General features: G+C 35.2%; 3 protein-coding genes across 5 annotated transcripts in view; all 3 read right to left on the bottom strand.

Annotated features, from left to right (window-relative positions):
• The window catches only part of LOC132162864 (TMV resistance protein N-like), a 5,061-nt gene extending 2,334 nt beyond the window's left edge, over window positions 1-2,727 (bottom strand). The window contains exons 1-3 of the mRNA XM_059573083.1: window positions 2,513-2,727; window positions 1,272-1,984; window positions 880-1,124 (exon numbers count right to left, since the gene is read on the bottom strand). Coding sequence (XP_059429066.1) covers window positions 880-1,124; window positions 1,272-1,984; window positions 2,513-2,727 — 1,173 coding nt within the window. The remainder of the gene's footprint in view (window positions 1-879; window positions 1,125-1,271; window positions 1,985-2,512) is intronic.
• Window positions 2,728-3,811: 1,084 nt separating this feature from the next.
• Window positions 3,812-12,259, bottom strand: LOC132163433 (alpha-soluble NSF attachment protein 2-like). Of its 3 annotated transcripts, none has more exons than XM_059573722.1 (10): window positions 12,006-12,259; window positions 10,749-10,916; window positions 9,893-9,942; window positions 8,001-8,073; window positions 7,437-7,516; window positions 6,011-6,162; window positions 5,063-5,222; window positions 4,931-4,978; window positions 4,547-4,627; window positions 3,812-4,184 (listed from the first exon to the last, which is right to left on the bottom strand). In XM_059573722.1, the coding sequence occupies exons 2-10, from the start codon at window positions 10,891-10,893 to the stop codon at window positions 4,104-4,106; spliced, it is 870 nt and encodes a 289-aa protein (XP_059429705.1). In that variant the 5' UTR covers window positions 10,894-10,916; window positions 12,006-12,259; the 3' UTR covers window positions 3,812-4,103. The 3 variants fall into 3 exon arrangements, with proteins under 3 accessions (XP_059429705.1, XP_059429706.1, XP_059429704.1); XM_059573723.1 differs by lacking the exon at window positions 12,006-12,259 and adding an exon at window positions 11,020-11,106; XM_059573721.1 differs by lacking the exon at window positions 12,006-12,259 and having other exon boundaries at window positions 10,749-11,004.
• A 4,506-nt stretch (window positions 12,260-16,765) lies between these two features.
• LOC132162865 (alpha-soluble NSF attachment protein-like) lies at window positions 16,766-18,397 on the bottom strand. The gene is made up of 4 exons (XM_059573084.1): window positions 18,327-18,397; window positions 17,882-18,033; window positions 16,934-17,093; window positions 16,766-16,849 (listed from the first exon to the last, which is right to left on the bottom strand). Exons 1-4 carry the CDS (start codon window positions 18,345-18,347, stop codon window positions 16,766-16,768), a joined length of 417 nt encoding a protein of 138 aa, XP_059429067.1. The 5' UTR covers window positions 18,348-18,397.
• Window positions 18,398-19,280: the final 883 nt, after the last annotated feature.

The raw sequence follows: 19,280 nt of genomic DNA on the forward strand, positions 1-19,280 counted from the left end.
TCTTAAAAAAAAATTTGTTAAAAAAGGGTTTTTTAAGATTTAAATTTGTTAAAAAAAAATAGTTTGTTCTTTTTTTTTTTTTTTTTTTTTCTTAATTTGGCCCCTGGTTCTTGTTTTTTACAATCCAACCCCCCTAAAATTGAATTTCTAGTTCTATCCCTAAATATTGGCCTCCAAGAGTGGCCCCCATCCCTTCAGTGAAGGGTGAAGGGGTGGTGGCCTCCCACCATATATGGAGGCCGGTATTCACACTTTCTTTTTTCTTTTCTTTTTTTTTTTAAATAAAGAAATTTATTATTTTACTTTTTCTAGTTTTTCGTAAATAATAATAAGACCAACCTCCACACTTGAAAAGATGAGCATGTGTTTTAAAACACATTCGATTACGAAGCTTTATTTTGTAAAAAGAGGTTTGTATTTTATTTTTGTAAAATATTTTGTAGTTTGTTTTGAAAAATGTTTTTTTTTATTAAAAAAACTATTTTCCAAAATATATATATTAAATTTAAAAAATTTCATTATAATATTTTAATTTCTAATTGGGATTTTTTTTTTTTTTTTTTCTCAAGTTGGGATTAACCTCACATATTCTCCTTCTATTTTATGAGCATCCCTATTTCTACGTGAAAATTCAACCCTTTAAAGTCCCATAAACATCTTACTTGAAGCAATATTGTTATTTGTAAAATCTCAAATAAAACTTTTATTTTGTAAAATCTCAAGACAGGTTGTGATATATCCTATTATTTGAAAACAATTTTACAATTTTTTTTTTTCCTGTGAATAAAAAAGGCTGAAAAGTTACAAGCAAATATATGCATGTGGATATAGAAAAGAAACAAATGTATAATTGAATGGGATTTTTAATATAATTCTTACCGTATTTTCTTCTAGAACATGACGGACATCTTCATGAAACCACAATCTACTGCGCTTGCCAGGTTCTTCGGGTGATTCTTGTCGAACAATTTCTTTACCCATTTCTTGCAGTAAGTCATGCATCACCAATGAATTGTAATAAGACTCATTTATGAGACACTTATCCTTTAGCTCTTCAATGCCACTATATGAGTGAGTACCACGAGTACTGACTATCATTTTTGTGACATATTCTATATCCTCTCCTTTGAAGAAACATGCGATGTCAAGGAAAATATTTTTCGTATTTTCATCCAATCCATCAAAACTTATTTTAAGTTTTTTTTGAATATCATTGTGAGGAATTATTTTGTACTCGTCCAATTTACTTTTCCAATAAAGTAAATCTCTACCTTTTAGGGCCGAGCCTAGAACTGTTAAAGCTAGTGGCAATCCTCGAGTATAAGATATTGCATCTTTTGTGATTTCAACATAATCATCATCAGGCTTGTCTTTATTGAAGGCATGCCAACTAAAGAGCCGAAGAGCTTCATAGTGACCCAATTCCTGCGCCTCGTAGGTTAAAACTTGATGCTTAGTTAGTAAATGTTTATCTCTTGTTGTTATGATGATTCTACTTCCTAAACCAAACCAATCACCTTTTCCAACTATATGTTCTAATTGGTTTGAATGATCCACATCATCAAGAACTATGAGTACTTTTAGACGGTGAAGCCTTTGCTTTATCAAAGTAATTCCTTGATCAACATTATAAACCTTTATACTTGAGTCTTCTAGGATCTTAGAAAGAAGTTCATTTCGCAAACAAATCAGACCGCCAATTTGGCCAGAAGTTTCTCTAATGTCTCCAAGAAAACAACTACCATCAAACTCATAAGCAATTGAGTTGTAGATAGCTTTAGCAATAGTTGTCTTACCAATTCCCCCAATTCCGAAGATCCCTACCATGCATGTACTGTAATTCTTCTCTATATCTAAAAGCGACTTCACATCTTGTACACGAGACTCTATTCCAACGGGATATTGGGCAACTTGAAAGTATGTCTTTTTTACTAATATCAAATTCACCCATTCAATGATTTCTTGAATAAATTCAGGTTCATTCCTACCAATACAAAAAGATAACAAAACATCTAATGAGTTACCATATAAAAAGAATAGAAATTATGTGTAACGATCAAGGGAAAAACGCTAGCCACATTTGCGCTATCATTAGAAAAGAACTAATCAATTTAGAGTTTTCCTAAAATCCCTTATAAAGCTCAGTTTCACATATTAATTAAATAATGTGAAACTTAACACTCATGACTATCTTTATAAACCACTCACTTTATGTGGCTACTCCTAATCTTCCCAATACAAAACCGATGTGTTACATTATGTATTCAAAAAGTAGGAATAGAAAGAAAGCTCAGGGGTACAATATGCCGCAACAAATGGAAAAAGTTCATTTTCAATTTCTTTAGGTCAAGAATGAGTTATTTAAGCAAATTATGACGCTAAAACAAACTCATCGGTTGAGTTTAATTAAATCTTGAACAAAAATTATTAAAAAGATTAATTATAGGAAGTCATTTTTAAATGTAAAATAGCTCAAATGCATGAAAGCAGGCGTAAGAGTAGTTAGAAATACCTGTTCCCAAAGGCCTTCCCGGACAAATTGGCCACGTCTCTTATGGCTGCCTTCCACCCCTCCACCTTCATTTCATCATCCTTGGACTTTTCTTCAAGTTTAGCGAATGCTTCTCCAACAATATTAGTTTGATTCCGTAGTTCCGATGGTTCTACGTCGTAGAACAACGGTAGAACCTGTTGCCCTCTTGTTTTTCTACAGTTGAGGATCGTCATTAGCTCGTCCAAGCACCATCGGGATGATGCGTAGTTTTTAGAGAATACAATGATTGAAATCTCTGACTCTTCAATGGCTTTATTTTTTTTTAGGCAAAAAAAAAAAAAAATGGCACCGCCATAATTCCTACGTGGTCATCCCCATTCATCCCGACGCCAAATTCCGGTATCCCACAGCATGCCCCACCAGCCCACCGAATCTCTCTGTAATTATTATTATTATTATTAGTGTATGTTAATTGTATGTGAATTGTGTGAGTCGCTGTTGTGGGTATGTGAATTGTGATAGGTGCTTCCAAATTTGGTCCGGCTACGACAATAGTTACTGTAGCATATACTTCGATTGATGTAAAAAAAAAAAAAAAAAAAAAAAAATTGTTTTATAGTAATTTTCTTTATTTAAATAGTAATAAAAAATTATTGATATAAAAAGTAAAAATGTTGGAAGTTGATTTTGAGAAAAATAATATAAAGATTTTTTTTTGGACCAGTAGCAAGTTGGGAAAGTCGATGGACTCGACAGCTCATCCACTGGAAACCTTGCGGTATGAGGCAGAATATTTAGTCCTTAATTACTTGATTTTACCATTGGTGTGTTTTTCCATTTCTTTTTGCTAAAAATAGGTGTTTGGCAAAATTCATATGCATATATTTGATATGTATCAATGAGGCTATAGTTACTTAATTTGTTTAGTTTGATTTCCCTTTTATTTTTGCTTTCCTCAAAGATACTAATCATTTTCTCCAAACTCCCCGTTTTCGGCGTAAAATATTTTTGAAAAAATATTTTTCGTGCTTTTAGGTATTTGGTACTATCAGTACTGACCAAAACTAAAAACAATAGAGTTGAACAAAAATTGATCTAGTTATTATTAGATTTTGCTTGTAAATTTTCGTTTACAAACCTATGCCGGAGAAAACAACAACCTTTTCTGTTGTTCAAAACGTGTCCATGCTCCTTTTACTCAGAAATATAATTGACGAAAGATCGGTTTTTTTTTTTTTTTTTTAACAGAGCGTCAACGCTTACAAGTAATGATCAATGAAAGCTAAAACAGATCTTGGTTGTGGAACAGACTAAATATATGATCATCGCCCCTTAATTTATGAAATCGATTGTATCCTCCATTTAGGGTTCTCATTCTTTTCCAACATAAAAAATCTTAATGAAAACCAGTAGAAAAACTAGGCCAGATTCGAACTACAAACTCATGACACAAACTCATGCATACCTACACAGATTTAACACCCAATTCAAGTACATTTTAGTATCGGTAGCCATCGTAGAGGAAGGGCAACTGGACACAAGCACAAAATACAATGCAATCATCAAGAATGAAAAGCAAAACCACCGAAGCTTTTAGGGAAAAAAAATTTCAGGTAAGATCATCTTCCTCCAGTTCTTTGGCCTTCAGCTTTTCCTTCACCCTTAAAAGAAGAGTTGTCTTCCAGGAATCCTACAGATCAGTTTATGCAATTAGCATCAGAAAATTGCAGCAAATACAATTCTTTCCTTGTATTGAGATCTAGGGTACTGCACCAAATGCAATACTTTTTAGCCAAGATCGTAACAACAAATTAAAAAAAGGGTTAGCTGTTGAGTAGTTGAATCACTCCCACGGCCGCAGAGCATTTTATTCAGATAGTGTTCTGTTATTCCCCTTTGCTCCCCCCCGGAAATTTTATTACAGAAAATTTTATCCTGATTTCAATATGTTATTCCAGATAAACTCTCACAAAACCAATTTAGAAGTTCCTAGAATGTGATCAACATCCTAAATTTCAAATGAGTTTCTAACAGTGCTGGAGAGACTTTTACCAGCGGAGTCATGCTATCAAATTCTTTGACTACATCAGTAAACTTCACAACATCTTCCTCATCAACTGCAGCAGCAATATCCTGTCACAAAGACATAAGCTTCTTTGTCAAGATTCAGAAAATATAGATAACAACGAAATTATTTTAAAAATGCCACCATGATAAAGGAGGCAGATACACTGCTAAAAAATAGCAAGTTACTCTAATTTAAAAGGCAATATAATTAATGCTAAAAGATGAGGAAAGAAAAAAATAAATACTATAAAAAGGTGATGACAACAATTCAAATTGTAGAATCAACCAAATAGAAGATATTTAACCCTTCAAAACAAGAGCCCTTGAAATATATTAAAAAATTAATATAATAAAAAGTTTAAAACTCACTGCTAAGAATCGGTATTCACGTGTTCCAGAAAAAGTTGGATCCAGTTCCTGCAATAGCAAATGCGACATTAGTATAGTCAGATGACTCAATAGGTAGAATATTAAGATGCTGAAATAGGGCCAAATTCAGACCTGATATCGCTCTAATGCGTTGCTAATTGCCACAACATCACCTTTGCAGAGTTGGCAAATGCCAGCATTAAGAAGGTGTCCTTTAACTCCATACTTCAGCAAGTTATTATTCATTGACTGTCGTGCTATCTGTTCAAAAATCTCAATCGACTTCGGATATCTGGAGAAATATCACAAACAACTATTCAGGCCCCCATCAATGAAAATGTCACTTCCATAATTATTAAAATGGCTCCAGAATCGGGATTTCTGTTCTTGTTGTCACTTTGCATTTTCCTACCACAGAATTTGGGGTAAGTGGGCACTTGTACAGGCGAACTAGGACATATGCAACAATTAATAATAATCTTTTCCAAACTAGAACCTGTATCCAAACAATTGTGCAAAAACTAACAACCATTACAGGAAAATCAAACATATTGAAAAGACAAGTTAATTGCCCGCCTTATCAAATGAAAACACAATTCTCAACAGTATTTGATTGACAACCTCAGTTTCTCAAGTTAAGTTCTTAGTAGCATTCCAAATGTTCATGTCCTCACCCAAGCCTTTCCAAATATGCATATATAGAATCTTATAGTAATAATAATAATATTTTTTCAACATCTTGTCCTAGCTCAAAAACAAGAGCAAATACAACAACTTAATGTAATTAAATACATCTAGCAAATAAATCTCAGCTGCAGATACTAATAAGTTATAACAGGAGTACAATTTCAAGATGCGTTAGGTTGTGGAAATTCTGGGATCATGTTGAGATATCCACCTGAGATTATACATGTTTCTCATAACAAACAACTTGCAGAAACAAAATTCCATGCACACAAACAGGCAGGATGAGATAGATACAAACTGTGCAAGACAATCCTTGGGAAGAACTAATCACAATAACCAGAAGCCATATACTGTGTCAAGAGTAAGATATTTGCAAATAGTTGCTAGCCTTACTGTTCTAGTTGAGCAGCAAATTGTGCGACTTTCTGCTTGCACTGATTGGCAGAAGTTGTTACTTCTTCATTTTGGAAGAAGTCAGCTGACTTTTCAAAGTAAACAATAGCCTGCTCAATGTTGTGTTCGGACTCATACAATTCAGCAATTTCCTGTGCAGGGAAAAAAAGAAAAATCCAAATTCACCAACTGTTTTTTTTTTTTTTTTTTTTTTTTTGTAATTAAAGTACAATAATTACAAAAATGTATTCCACAAAAACATAGACACCAAGAGCACTCCATAATCAATTTCTTGATTTCTAGAAGGCTTGAGATTATTGCAACAAGCAATAGAAATAAAAAGGAACAGCATAGTAGTAAAACCCAAAATAGTACGAGAATAACTTCTATAAGGTCTTGGCATAAACTAAGCCTCTTGTGCCCTCCATTAAGAGATTGACACATCAGCCTATCACAAGAAAATCAAATGTCAGCAAAACACTGGATCACTGCCAAATCAACGTTCTATGATCTCCCACCTCTGTTCAGTTAACGTGAGAAGAAAAAACACCACCACCGACCAGGCCAGGCACCCACCCCTCAGGACAGCCGCCGCCCAGGCCGAACACCGCCGCAGGTTCCAACGTTGCTCCTTCACCCAGGCTGAACCCCACAGCTACCACCATCGTGTTCGCACAGGAAGATTGAGAAAATCCCTTTTTCCCCATTCTCAGATCTCCCGGTGTGTGTGTGTGTGTGTGTGTGTGTGTGTGAGAGAGAGAGAGAGAGAGGAGGAGGAGGAAGCAATACCTGAGTTGTTTCTCATAGATGCTAGAAGATCATCAATTGATGAGCGAGTGGGGCATGCCTTGAACAGCTTGGCATCACCCCTGCCATGGAGTATTTGTGATGTGTTCCAAGCTGTTGCTTGGATGGGTATATATATGGGCCAGATGGTGTAAGGAGGAGTAGAGGAGTGGAGGAGAACTGTGTTGCAATTTGAAGGGTTGAAGATGGAGAGATCTGGGATTTAGAGTTTGTTTAGAGAAGAATGCAAATAGGAAAAGGGGATTTTCTCAAAGCAGCTCTTCGCGTGGGTGGTGGCGTTCAACTTGAGTGGCGGCAGTCCTGGGGCGGAATCTAGTCTGACTGGCGCTAGTTCTGCCGGCGGTTGGTCTGGGCACTGATTTCTCTCTCATGTTGCCTGAGGAGAGGAGATTTGGCAGTGATCCAGTGTTTTGCTCACATTTGAATTTCTTGTTTGAGGCTGATGTGTCATCCTCACATTGGAGGGCACAAAAAGTTTGGTTTGTGCCAAGACCTTATAGAAGTTATTCTCAAATAGTACACCTCAAAATAACAAACCAAGTAGAAAAATTACTTTATATGATTATCTCAGACGCAAGGATTAGTAGAAATTTCCTACAAAGCCGAGTAAAAAATTTACCTTGAAGTATCTTGCAGCCATGCTGAGCCTTCCAATATCACAAAACAGATTTACTGCCTGATCTAAGCAAGATATGGCCTCTGCATAACGATTTTTTTTTTAGTTACAAAGAAGTTTTATCCCACTCAATTGAAAGAGAAACAAACTAGCAGATAATACAAATAGATAGGCAATAAATATAGGCAGACAACTACTTCTACAATTCATATACGGCCCTACATGCAGTAGAAAGGTGATGTGTGCAGTTAATGCCAATAGAGGAAAAGGCTGCTATTCCTGGGAAGTTACATAAACAAATACTTTATAAATTCAAGCACCTATCTTATATATGCAATCTGTTCACTATATCTTTTTCATCTTTCACTTTTGATTGGTAAGATTTGTCCACTATATCATCGATTCTCAACAGCACGGTCTATTGCTAAAAGCATGGAATTTGATCATGCCAGACAATTTAAATTGACTAGTGTGAGAGACCAACCAAAGGATGGCCTAGGTACTTTCAAACTTCATGGAGTCATGTTTATAGGAAACGTCACGCATGTAAGCCAAAACCATACATACCATTCACAGATGCTTTCTTATAGCAATGAGCAGCATCAACATAAGCTTGGGCAGCTTCATGTTTGCTTTCCAACTATAAACACAATAGTATGGGACGATATTGTCAATTAAGAAATAATTGGTCAAAAGAATAGATGCACTAAAAAGATTAAAATAAGTAACAATTAAAGAGGTCTTTCTCTTGTTCTGGTATTTCATATAGAATTAAGCATTCTTTGCTGGATGATCTGGGAATGATTGAAGGTCAATTCCCTGTGAGATATCTTGGGGTTCCACTCATTTCTTCTAGGCTTTATGTAGCAAATTGTGGGGCTTTGATTAATAGAATCACTGGTCGGATTGACTCCTGGTTGTCAAAGAATCTCTCTTATGCAGGCAGGCTTCAATTGATTTCTTCTGTGTTGTACAGCTTACAAGTGTATTGGACCAGTATTTTCATTCTTCCAAAGAAGGTTTTAAAAGATATTGAACAAAAGTTTAACAGATTTCTTTGGAATGGGAAGAATGTAGGGTCTGCTAAGGCTAAAGTGTCTTGGGATGATATTTGTTTACCTAAGAAGGAGGGTGGTTTGGGGTTGAAGAGGCTTGAAGTATGGAATCAATCCTCTATGCTTAGGCATATTTGGAGCCTTTTTGCTAGGTCTGGTTCCATTTGGGTGGCTTGGGTTATGGAAAATTTATTGAAAAGAAAGTTTTTGGAGTGTTGGAATTCCTCAAAACTGCTCTTGGAATTGGAGAAAGATTCTGAAACTAAGGGATATTGCCAGGAGATTCTTGAGGTTTCAGGTTGGAACTGGGGAACACATTCACCTTTGGCTGGATTGGTGGCACCCTGCGGGAGTTTTGTTTGAGTAATTTGGTTTTAGGGTTGTTTATGATGCTCATAGTACTTTGGAAGCCAAGCTCTCATCTGTTATTCAGAATGGTAATTGGTTCTGGAGGCCAGCTAGATAAGAGGTATTGGTTGAGATTCAAGCTAGACTATATGAAGTTGGTTTGGGATCTTGTGATAAATCTATTTGGGGTGCATCAAGGAAAAAAGTTTATGTTCGTTCAGAAACTTGGGAGGTCCTTAGGGAGAAGAATGAGGAGGTTTTGTGGTGTAAATTGGTTTGGTTCCCTCTTGCTATTCCTAAGCAGGCATTTATTCTTTGGCTGGATATGAAGGATAGGCTTACCACAGGGGTAAGATTGCAGAAATGGGGTTATCAAGGTAATGTCCAATGTCGGTTTTGTCATCATCATTTGGAAACTAGAGCTCACTTGTTTTTTGAGTGCAGCTTTAGTTACAGAATTTGGAAATTTTGTATGATGAGGTGTAGAGTTGCAAATGTTTATGTGGATTGGGATGACATTGTGCAACAAGGATGCAGTACCTAGGTTCATAAGTCTCTTAAGTGTTTGATTTGTTGTTGGTCTTGGGTTCTACTGTTTACCATCTTTGGCTCACTAGGAATGAGCTAATTCATGCTGACCAGCCTTGTTCAGAGGAACAGATTTTAAAGAAGATTGTTTGGGAAGTAAGAACTCGATTTGCTAGGAAAGGAAAATTTCCTAGTACTCGTGGGAACATTCTCCTATGTTCTTTGTGGAACTTACCTGCAGAAATTCTTATATAGTTGCTGGGATGCAGGTTGTTGTTTCTGATTTCTGATGGTTGTCTTTGTTTTTTTTGGGTTTTGTTAAGACTTTGTAATGGGATTGGTGAATTTTTACCTGCTGTAAGTGGGGTACAGGTTTTCTGTGTTCTGTTTTGGCCTTTTCAAAAGGCTTGTAAGGAGTTTTGAGGTGTTGTTTTGTTGTGTTTTGAGCATAATGAAATCTCTTATTCATCAAAAAAATAAAAATAAAAATAAGTTACAATGCTTAATCCCAAAAATCCAAGTACCTACCTTTAAATGGCAGTTTGCCAACTTTATATATGTTGCTCCAGCCTTCTCCCCTGAAAAACCATATACATAGAGATCGGCAACTCTTAATATGGGCACACAATGTTGACAAAATTTAGTCTAGAGAACAAGTTCATTCTTCGATTCACATGACCCCTACAATACCACAATGATCCGAGATTCCTTTTTTTTTTTTTTTTTAAGAAAAATTTGGACCATTTTGCGCAGGGGTCATTTCCCTAGGACAAGATAAAGCAAACATCTTTTAGATCAGCGCAAGACAACAATATAAATATTGCGAGTAATTAATTTGGAAAAATGGTCCAAGAGCTATTTCTCGTATTAAACCCGTATTAAAAAACTTTGTTTCCTTTAATCGAATATGCTTTCAGAAAACTATCCTCACAAAACAGGGTAAAATTTGAAAATTTCATCACATTTAACAAATTCATCACAACAAAATGCAATTCGGTCTTCAAGTATCATTTCCAAACTAAATTCTAAAACCCTAATTTATCTACCACTTAATAATTTAAAATCCACACCGATCCACCCTAATGCAATCAATCGAGAATCACCAATTCAAAGCCAAACCCCAAGCTTCCCACCAAGAACCGAAACAAACAGACCCCAAATCATATAAAAAACTCAATGATCAATTTCCAAAATTGGGTCATTATTGTCGCCAATAATAAAATTAAAGGGTTAACGCGACCGATTTGTTACACAGATTAAAACTTCCCATCTCTATCCCTTTCCTCCTGCTTCTTCCCAGGGAAACAAAAAGAAAATTAAATTTTTTTTTTTTATAAAAAAAAAAAAACAACAATCAGAGATATGTAGAAGTGAAGAATAATACAGGATTTGCCGAGCTTAAAGGAATTAGCAGCTTTGTCGAAGAGATCGGCGGCGTCTTCATACTTGGAGCCGAACAATCCCCAGCCGTTGAGCTTCTTCTCTGCTTTCTTCTCGAACTCGTCTGCTCGAGCTATCTGATCCCCCATTTGATTACTCAGAATTTTCTTCTCTGTTGCAGATCACACAAGGAGACTCTATTAAGCAACCGTGAAATCGGATGTTGTCAAAGTCAGCTTTTATTGCTCTTAGAAAAAAAAAGAAGGGTTAAATACCCCGTATCCCTGGCTTCGTAGCTTTATGTTTTTTTTTTTTTGTCTTAGCAGCACCTATGCACCGGTAATGAACGGGTTCGGATAAGTGGCCTTTTTCGGGGTTTGCTTTTGACAACTACAAGTCGTTTATGTTTCCTTCCATAAGTGAGGATAGGATGATGCGGCTTGGATCCAGCTTCCATGCGGTAGTGAAAACTACCGCATAGATGCGGTTATCCCAAACTACACCGTTTTAAGTTTAGTAAAAGTTGATTTCTTTGCTAAACGGTACAGTTGTAATAAAACTATAACTCTTGCCCTATAAGACTCACGCCGTTACACCAAACAGCAACGGCAAACTGTGTTTAACAAAATAATAGTCCACACAAGAAGAAAAAGGGGATTTGGGTGAGCTCAGGCCAAACAATTGCAAGAGGCCTCGCCGGAGCGCCTACCAATCTACCATTGACACTCTCTTCCTCTCTCCCTGTAAGTCAGAACCCATATTTGCACACATATGAGGATTCTTAAAAAAAAAAAAAAAAATTGTAATTCTATTAACACAACTTCTGCAGAAGACCATCAACTGCAACCTTCCATAACACCCACAACCAACCTAGAACCAAAGGAACCGGAAAAAAAAAAAAAAAAAAAAAAACAAAAGCTCTAGCAAAAAGAATTAGCAGAGAAAGAGTAATCAGGGAGGGAGAGAAGCAACCCAGAACCAAAGGAACCCCAAAAAAAAATCAAAAGCTCCAGCAAAAAGAATTAACAGAGAGGGAGAGAGAAGAGATTATGGGGGAAAATCTGTGCTCTTTTTTAAAATCTCCAAAAAAAAACCCCAAATCAACAAAACCCCCAACCAAAACATCAAAATCAAAACACCCAAATCAAATATATAGTATCAAAAAAACCCAAATCAACAAAACAGGGACCAAAATATCAGAATCAAAAAATCAGATCCGGATTACAAAGAGAGAGAGAGAGGGAGAGAGAATATGGGATACCCAAATCAATTGTTTGGCCTGAGCTCCTCTCCACTGAAAAGGCAAATGTTACTTCATTGGAGAAGAAACAACACCCTCTCTCTCTTTGTTTCGCTCGCCCACCATAGATGAAGAATTACAAGCTGCAACAAGGCTCACTGCCATCAAATAATAAGCTCTTCAATGAGCAAATGCATCTCTAGAACCTTGTGTTTTATTTTCTTCTCTTTTGCTCAGAGATTTCTCCTTCCACTTGCAACTCAACTAGCTTTGATCTTCCGGCGACTGGTGTAACGGCATGAGTCTTATAGGGCAAGAGTTATAGTTTTATTAAAACTGTAGTGTTTAGCAAAGAAACCAACTTCTACTAAACTCAAAACGGTGTAGTTTGGAATAACCGCCGCATAGAAGCCGGATCCATGCGGCTTAGGTGCGGTAGACTGCACCATGCGGTAGCCCAAAACGACCTAGTTTGGGGTCGTTTAGGGCAATAAAAAAATAATTTTTTAGAAGAAATAATATAAAATTTATTTAATATTAAAAAATTCAATAATTTAAAAAATAAAAATATTAAAAAACTAAAAAACTCCGCTGCACATCATCTTCATCTTCTTGTTGCTCCTCTTCTTCTTCTCCAGCTCATTCATTTCTTTTCTTCTTTTCTTCTTTTTCTTCATCTCCCCCAATTTGCAGACCGTTTTTTCTTTCTTTTTTTTTCACTACCATTGACCCTTTTTTTAAGGCAAGCATAATTTTACATGCTTCATCCATGGAAAATGACAAAAACATATAAAATTCATTTTTATATAAAACAGCTAAGGATGGACCATTTTTTTTTAATCCTTAAAGGAAAAAGTGTGAGAGTTGGGAGAGATGAAGAAGAAGAAGAAGAGGAGGTGAAGGTGGAGAATTTTTTTGCTCTGATACGAAGCTTTAGGGAAAGTTTTTTGCTATGATAGAAAAGCATATAAAACTACCCCGGCCAGTTACCCAGAAATCAAACAAGATCAGGCCCCAATAAAACTCACAATCATTCCAAAACCGACATTTTCTTTCCATTCCCCAGCTTTTCTCAGTAACCAAACAAAATATCCACAAACTCAAGCTAAATCCAAAAAATTAATAGAAAAGAAACCCTCAAATTCAATACTCATATGAAATAGGACCCAGAATTTATACCAATTGAAATGGAGTTTTAAGTTTAGAGGCCTCTGGGCTCCGGCAATGGTTCACCGGAGCACGCCTGCACTGCCCATGGCGCCACCTCTTCCTCTCTCTCTGCCTCTCGGTTCACTCTCTCTCTCTGCCTCCTTCTCTCTCCCTCAAATCTGTTTCTGATTCTCCCTTCTTTTTTCTTTTTTTAGTTTTTTTAATTTTTTTTAGTTTTTTAATTATTATTGTTTTATAATTTTTAAATTTTAATGAATTTTATATTATTTGTATTTTAAACATAGTTTTTTTAAGTGTTTTCCACTAACCGCAGGAAAACTACCGCATGCAAGCCGGGTCCCGGTAAACATCTTTCAATTGACTGCTCAAATTACACATAATTCGAGCAGTCTTACAAGTTACAACTATAGGAGATTAACGGTATAGATTTACTTTCATTCACTTGCTATTTCTCATTAAAAAAAATAATAATAAATAAAAAAAAACTTAAAATTAAATCGAAATTTTTGAAAAAATTACAAAGAGCAACAACAACCCCTTCTTTACTAGGTTGTTCAAATTGTGTGCAATTTGAATAACCAAGTATAGGCAAATCCCGGCTTATAAAAAAAAAAATATAGGCAAATCCCGATTCAAAAGCAACAATTCATTAAAAACCATTTAAATGACTTTTTCATATTCGCTAAAATGACTCGCCATGCTATCCCTAGCCATATTTGTGAAAAATGAGGGATTGAATTTTTTAATTTTTTTTTTAAAAAGTAATATTATATAATACATTTTTATCTCACAACTATTCTATAATGTTGACGTGACGTGATAGTCTCAATCAACCATTAATTTTCCTTTAAAAATAAAAAATAAAAAAATTAATCCAAAGGTTAGTTGAAAATTTGTAATTGTCACGTCAGCATTGTAAGATAGTTGTAAGATAAAAATGTAGTTTTTACCATTAATATTTTATTTATCAGAAATGCTAGGTGTTCTTCTAGTGTTCTCCTAACTGTGATGTAGCTTTTAAAATTACCGTTGAATCATTATTGACTTTTACTCTATTGGTGATTTTAAAAGTTACATTACAGTTGAGAAAACACTAGAAAAACACCAAGCATTTCCCTTTATTTATTGTGCATCAATAGATGGATTATAATCATCTCAATCATTTCATGATTCATATTAGATTTTAATATAAATATTATCACTTAATTTTAAATTTTAAATAACGTGACACTAAATAAACTATTAAATGCAAAAAAATTAAAATTCAAACTATAAAATTAATCCTTTCTATTTTAAATGAAACGGAGAAAATCACATTACCATGTTTGACTGTTTGCTTACATATGGTCATATGGGCATTATTGAAAAGATATGTGATTTAAACAAACGATAGGCCATTTGCTTATACGAGAAGTTGTTTTTATTAACTATAATTGGCGTGAACAATTGGCAAATTGGAACAAAATGAAGAGAGTAATGCTATAAATCTTTCTAAAATCATCCTAAATGTGATGTTGCTCTTAAAATGATCAATAAATCACATATCAAGTTCAACAGTGATTTTAAAAGTCACATCACAGTTAGGATGATTTTAGAAGAACTTGTAGCATTACTCAAACGAAAGGTACAACAATTTTGCAACATCTGAGGACAATGCCATTTATTCCTTAAAAAAAATTTTACGACCAAGTGAAATATCCTAAGAGCTCTGAACCATTGAATACTAAACCCTCTCCTCAGGCTTCCTGTTAAACAGAAATACCTAAAGAACTATAATCTATTGAATGATAAAACCTCTCCTCAAGCTTACTGACTCTCAAAAATAATCTGCTGGTCAGAAAAGGTCTCCAGTCATCTATGGAATCTTGGGTTTGGAATCCTAGCTCCTCTCAGTTAAAGCAAATTAAAACTACTTTTAAAGCTCATGAGTAAGCCTGGGACATTAGCTCTCTATCTATTGATCTTTGGAAAGCTGCGCCCCCAGGTATCTTCAGGGATAATTTTGATGTAGGAGTGAGAAATAATTTCTCAGCAGCTTCAGCAGTTATCAATGATGACAATGGAAGAGTTTTACAGCAGCCAAAACTACAAGGTTAAATACTACAAAAGTCAATATTGGAGAAGCACAGGTAGCTTTATTAGCAGTCAATCTTGCTCATTCTATGGGATTAATCATCTTATATCCTTCACAGGGATTCCTCTATCATCATTTTGACAATAAAAAATCCAAATCTTATATCCGATTGGAATATTGCCCCTAAAAGCTTGAATGGCAAAAAAGTTGCAGGGCCACAAAATACAGTTGCTACTAGGCACCATTAAAAAACATAAAGTGTTTACATGCCATGAAGATGAGCAACTTAAACAAACATCTTTATCTATCATTGGCTCATTGGCTGTGAACTAACATTGGCCGAATACATACTAAGCATAATCAGAGTATTTTCCACTTCCTTTTGATAAGAATTGAAAGTGATTAAAACACCAAAAATTTTGAACCAGAATATTAGGGGGAAAAGAAAAATCTATATATTAGTAAACACGTAACAGCAAAAATCTTCTGCATAGGTAGATGAATCCACGATACTAGACCATCAATCACTTTGCTTTTAAAGATCACCGTCTTGTGAAAACTGTAGTGATCTTCTTCACAAACCAGGCAAACTTGTCTGTTAAAAGGGAAACCACTCTACTTCCTGTCCAAGTACACACATCCATGAGCCATGACACAACCACTCAAAAATGTATGCATACAAAGTGAGTCCAAGAACACATCCATGAGCCAACAATCATTCATAAAGGAAAATAGTCAGTGTTTCATGCCAAATGTGCATCCAATCATTCCAACCATAGCAATATAACTTGTTTAGAAAACAGAATACAGATAAATAGATTTAGGTTGTTAATACTTAATCATATGGAAACTTTCATTCATTTAAAAACAGGAATAACCTGACAAGCTTTTATGTACCAGAGTTTGAGAGGATATAGGATTATCAAACAGTACAAAATGCTAAACTATTAGGAATAACACTTTGGAGAACAGAATTGCAATCATGATGCAAAAAGAATACTTGATCTAGGGTGAACTATTCCTATGTGCCAAAAGGAGAAAAAGTTGCTCGTATAAAACGGAGTTGCAGCATCACCACAAATTTACTGATGAGATACACAATAAAAAGGATAATCAACTGACCTTCTGCTCTTTGCTGTCGGGACAATTAGTCCTCTTTTCTCTAGGCTCTTATACCGGTCCTTTGCAAGGGTGCAACAACCATCATTAGGCTCTTATATCGGGGCAATTTTGTGATTTCAACATAATCATCATCAGGCTTGTCTTTATTGAAGGCATGCCAACTAAAGAGCTGAACTGCTTCATAGTGACCCAATTCCTGCGCCTCGTAAGTTAAAACTTGATGCTTAGTTGGTAAATGTTTATCTCTTCTTGTTGTTATAATGTTTAGGAACTACTTCATATCACAATGCATTAGAGCCCGTTTGATTTACCAATTTCAAAACACAGTTAATAAATATACAAATTTTAAAATATAATTAAGCGTTTAGTAAATAGAAGATATTTAACCATTCAAAACAAGAGCCCTTGAAATATATTACAAAATTAATATAATAAAAAGTTTGAAACTCACTGCTAAGAATCTGTATTCACGTGTTCCAGAAAAAGTTGGATCCAGTTCCTGCAATAGCAAATGCGACATTACTATAGTCAGATGACTCAATAGGTAGAATGTTAAGATGCTGAAATAGGGCCAAATTCAGACCTGATATTGCTCTAATGCGTTGCTAATTGCCACAACATCACCTTTGCAGAGTTGGCAAATGCCAGCATTAAGAAGGTGTCCTTTAACTCCATACTTCAGCAAGTTATTATTCATTGACTGTCGTGCTATCTGTTCATAAATCTCAATCGAATTCGGATATCTGGAGAAATATCACAAACAACTATTCAGGCCCCCATCAATGAAAATGTCACTTCCATAATTATTAAAATGGCTCAAGAATCGGGATTTCTATTGTTGTTGTCACTTTGCATTTTCCTACTATAGAATTTGGGGTAAGTGGGCACATGTGTAGGTGAACTAGGACATATGCAACAATTAATAATAATCTTTTCCAAACTAGAACCTGTATCCAAACAATTGTGCAAAAACTAACAACCATTACAGGAAAATCAAACATATTGAAAAGACAAGTTAATTGCCCGCCTTATCAAATGAAAACACAATTCTCAACAGTATTTGATTGACAACCTCAGTTTCTCAAGTTAAGTTCTTAGTAGCATTCCAAATGTTCATGTCCTCACCCAAGCCTTTCCAAATATGCATATATAGAATCTTATAGTAATAATAATAATATTTTTTCAACATCTTGTCCTAGCTCAAAAACAAGAGCAAATACAACAACTTAATGTAATTAAATACATCTAGCAAATAAATCTCAGCTGCAGATACTAATAAGTTATAACAGGAGTACAATTTCAAGATGCGTCAGGTTGTGGAAATTTTGGGATCATGTTGAGATATCCACCTGAGATTATACATGTTTCTCATAACAAACAACTTGCAGCAACAAAATTCCATGCACACAAACAGGCAGGATGAGATAGATACAAACTCTGGAAGACAATACTTTGGAAGAACTAATTACAATAACCAGAAGCCATATACTGTGTCAAGAGTAAGATATTTGCAAATAGTTGCTAGCCTTACTGTTCTAGTTCAGCAGCAAATTGTGCGACTTTCTGCTTGCACTCATTGGCAGAAGTTGTTAATTCTTCATTTTGGAAGAAGTCAGCTGACTTTTCAAAGTAAACAATACCCTGCTCAATGTTGTGTTCGGACTCATACAATTCAGCAATTTCCTGTGCAGGGAAAAAAAAAATCCAAATTCACCAACTGTTTTTTTTTTTTTTTTTGTAATTAAACTACAATGATTTCAAAAATGTATTCCACAAAAACATAGACACCAAGAGTACTCCATAATCAATTTCTTGATTTCTAGAAGGCATGATACTATTGCAACAAGCAATAGAAATAAAAAGGAACAGCATAGTAGTAAAACCCAAAATAGTACACCTCAAAATAACAAACCAAGTAGAAAAATTACTTTATATGATTATCTCAAATTTCTGACAAAGCCGAGTAAAAAATTTACCTTGAAGTATCTTGCAGCCATGCTGAGCCTTCCAATATCACAAAACAGATTTACTGCCTAATCTAAGCAAGATATGGCCTCTGCATAACGATTTTTTTTTTAAGTTATAAAGAAGTTTTATGCCACTCAATTGAAAGAGAAACAAACTAGCAGATAATACAAATAGATAGGCAATAAATATAGGCAGACAACTACTTCTACAATTCATATACGGCCCTACATGCAGTAGAAAGGTGATACGTGCAGCTAATGCCAATAGCGGAAAAGGCTGCTATTCTTGGGAAGTTACATAAACAAATACTTTATAAATTCAAGCACCTATCTTATATATGCAATCTGTTCACTATATCTTTTTCATCTTTCACTTTTGATTGGTAAGATTTGTCCACTATATCATCGATTCTCAACAGCACGGTCTATTGCTAAAAGCATGGAATTTGATCATGCCAGACAATTTAAATTGACTAGTGTGAGAGACCAACCAAAGGATGGCCTAGGTACTTTCAAACTTCATGGAGTCATGTTTATAGGAAACGTCATGCATATAAGCCAAAACCATACATACCATTCACAGATGCTTTCTTATAGCAATGAGTAGCATCAACATAAGCTTGGGCAGCTTCATGTTTGCTTTCCAGCTTCATGTTTGTTGTCGTCGATGGAAGTGTTGATTCTGTTCTGACGTAGAACTGCGTATAGATGGGCAGTGAAATTTTTGCGAGTATCTTCGCCTCTAAAACTCAAGAATACATCCCATCGAGAAATAGAAGAAAATGGGACATAAAAAGAGGAAGAAGATCTGTGGAAGGCCATGGACGAAGTGGCAAGAGTTCTGGTTACTAGAGCAAATTGAGATGGGAATTGCAGAAGCTAGCGCTAGCCATGCATATATATAGCTCCTTAAATGTATAGGAAAAAAGTCGATGCGGGCCGTGATGCATCATGTGAAAATAA

The sequence above is a fragment of the Corylus avellana genome, chromosome ca10 (assembly GCF_901000735.1).
Source record: "Corylus avellana chromosome ca10, CavTom2PMs-1.0".
Classification (NCBI taxonomy): Eukaryota; Viridiplantae; Streptophyta; class Magnoliopsida; order Fagales; family Betulaceae; genus Corylus; species Corylus avellana.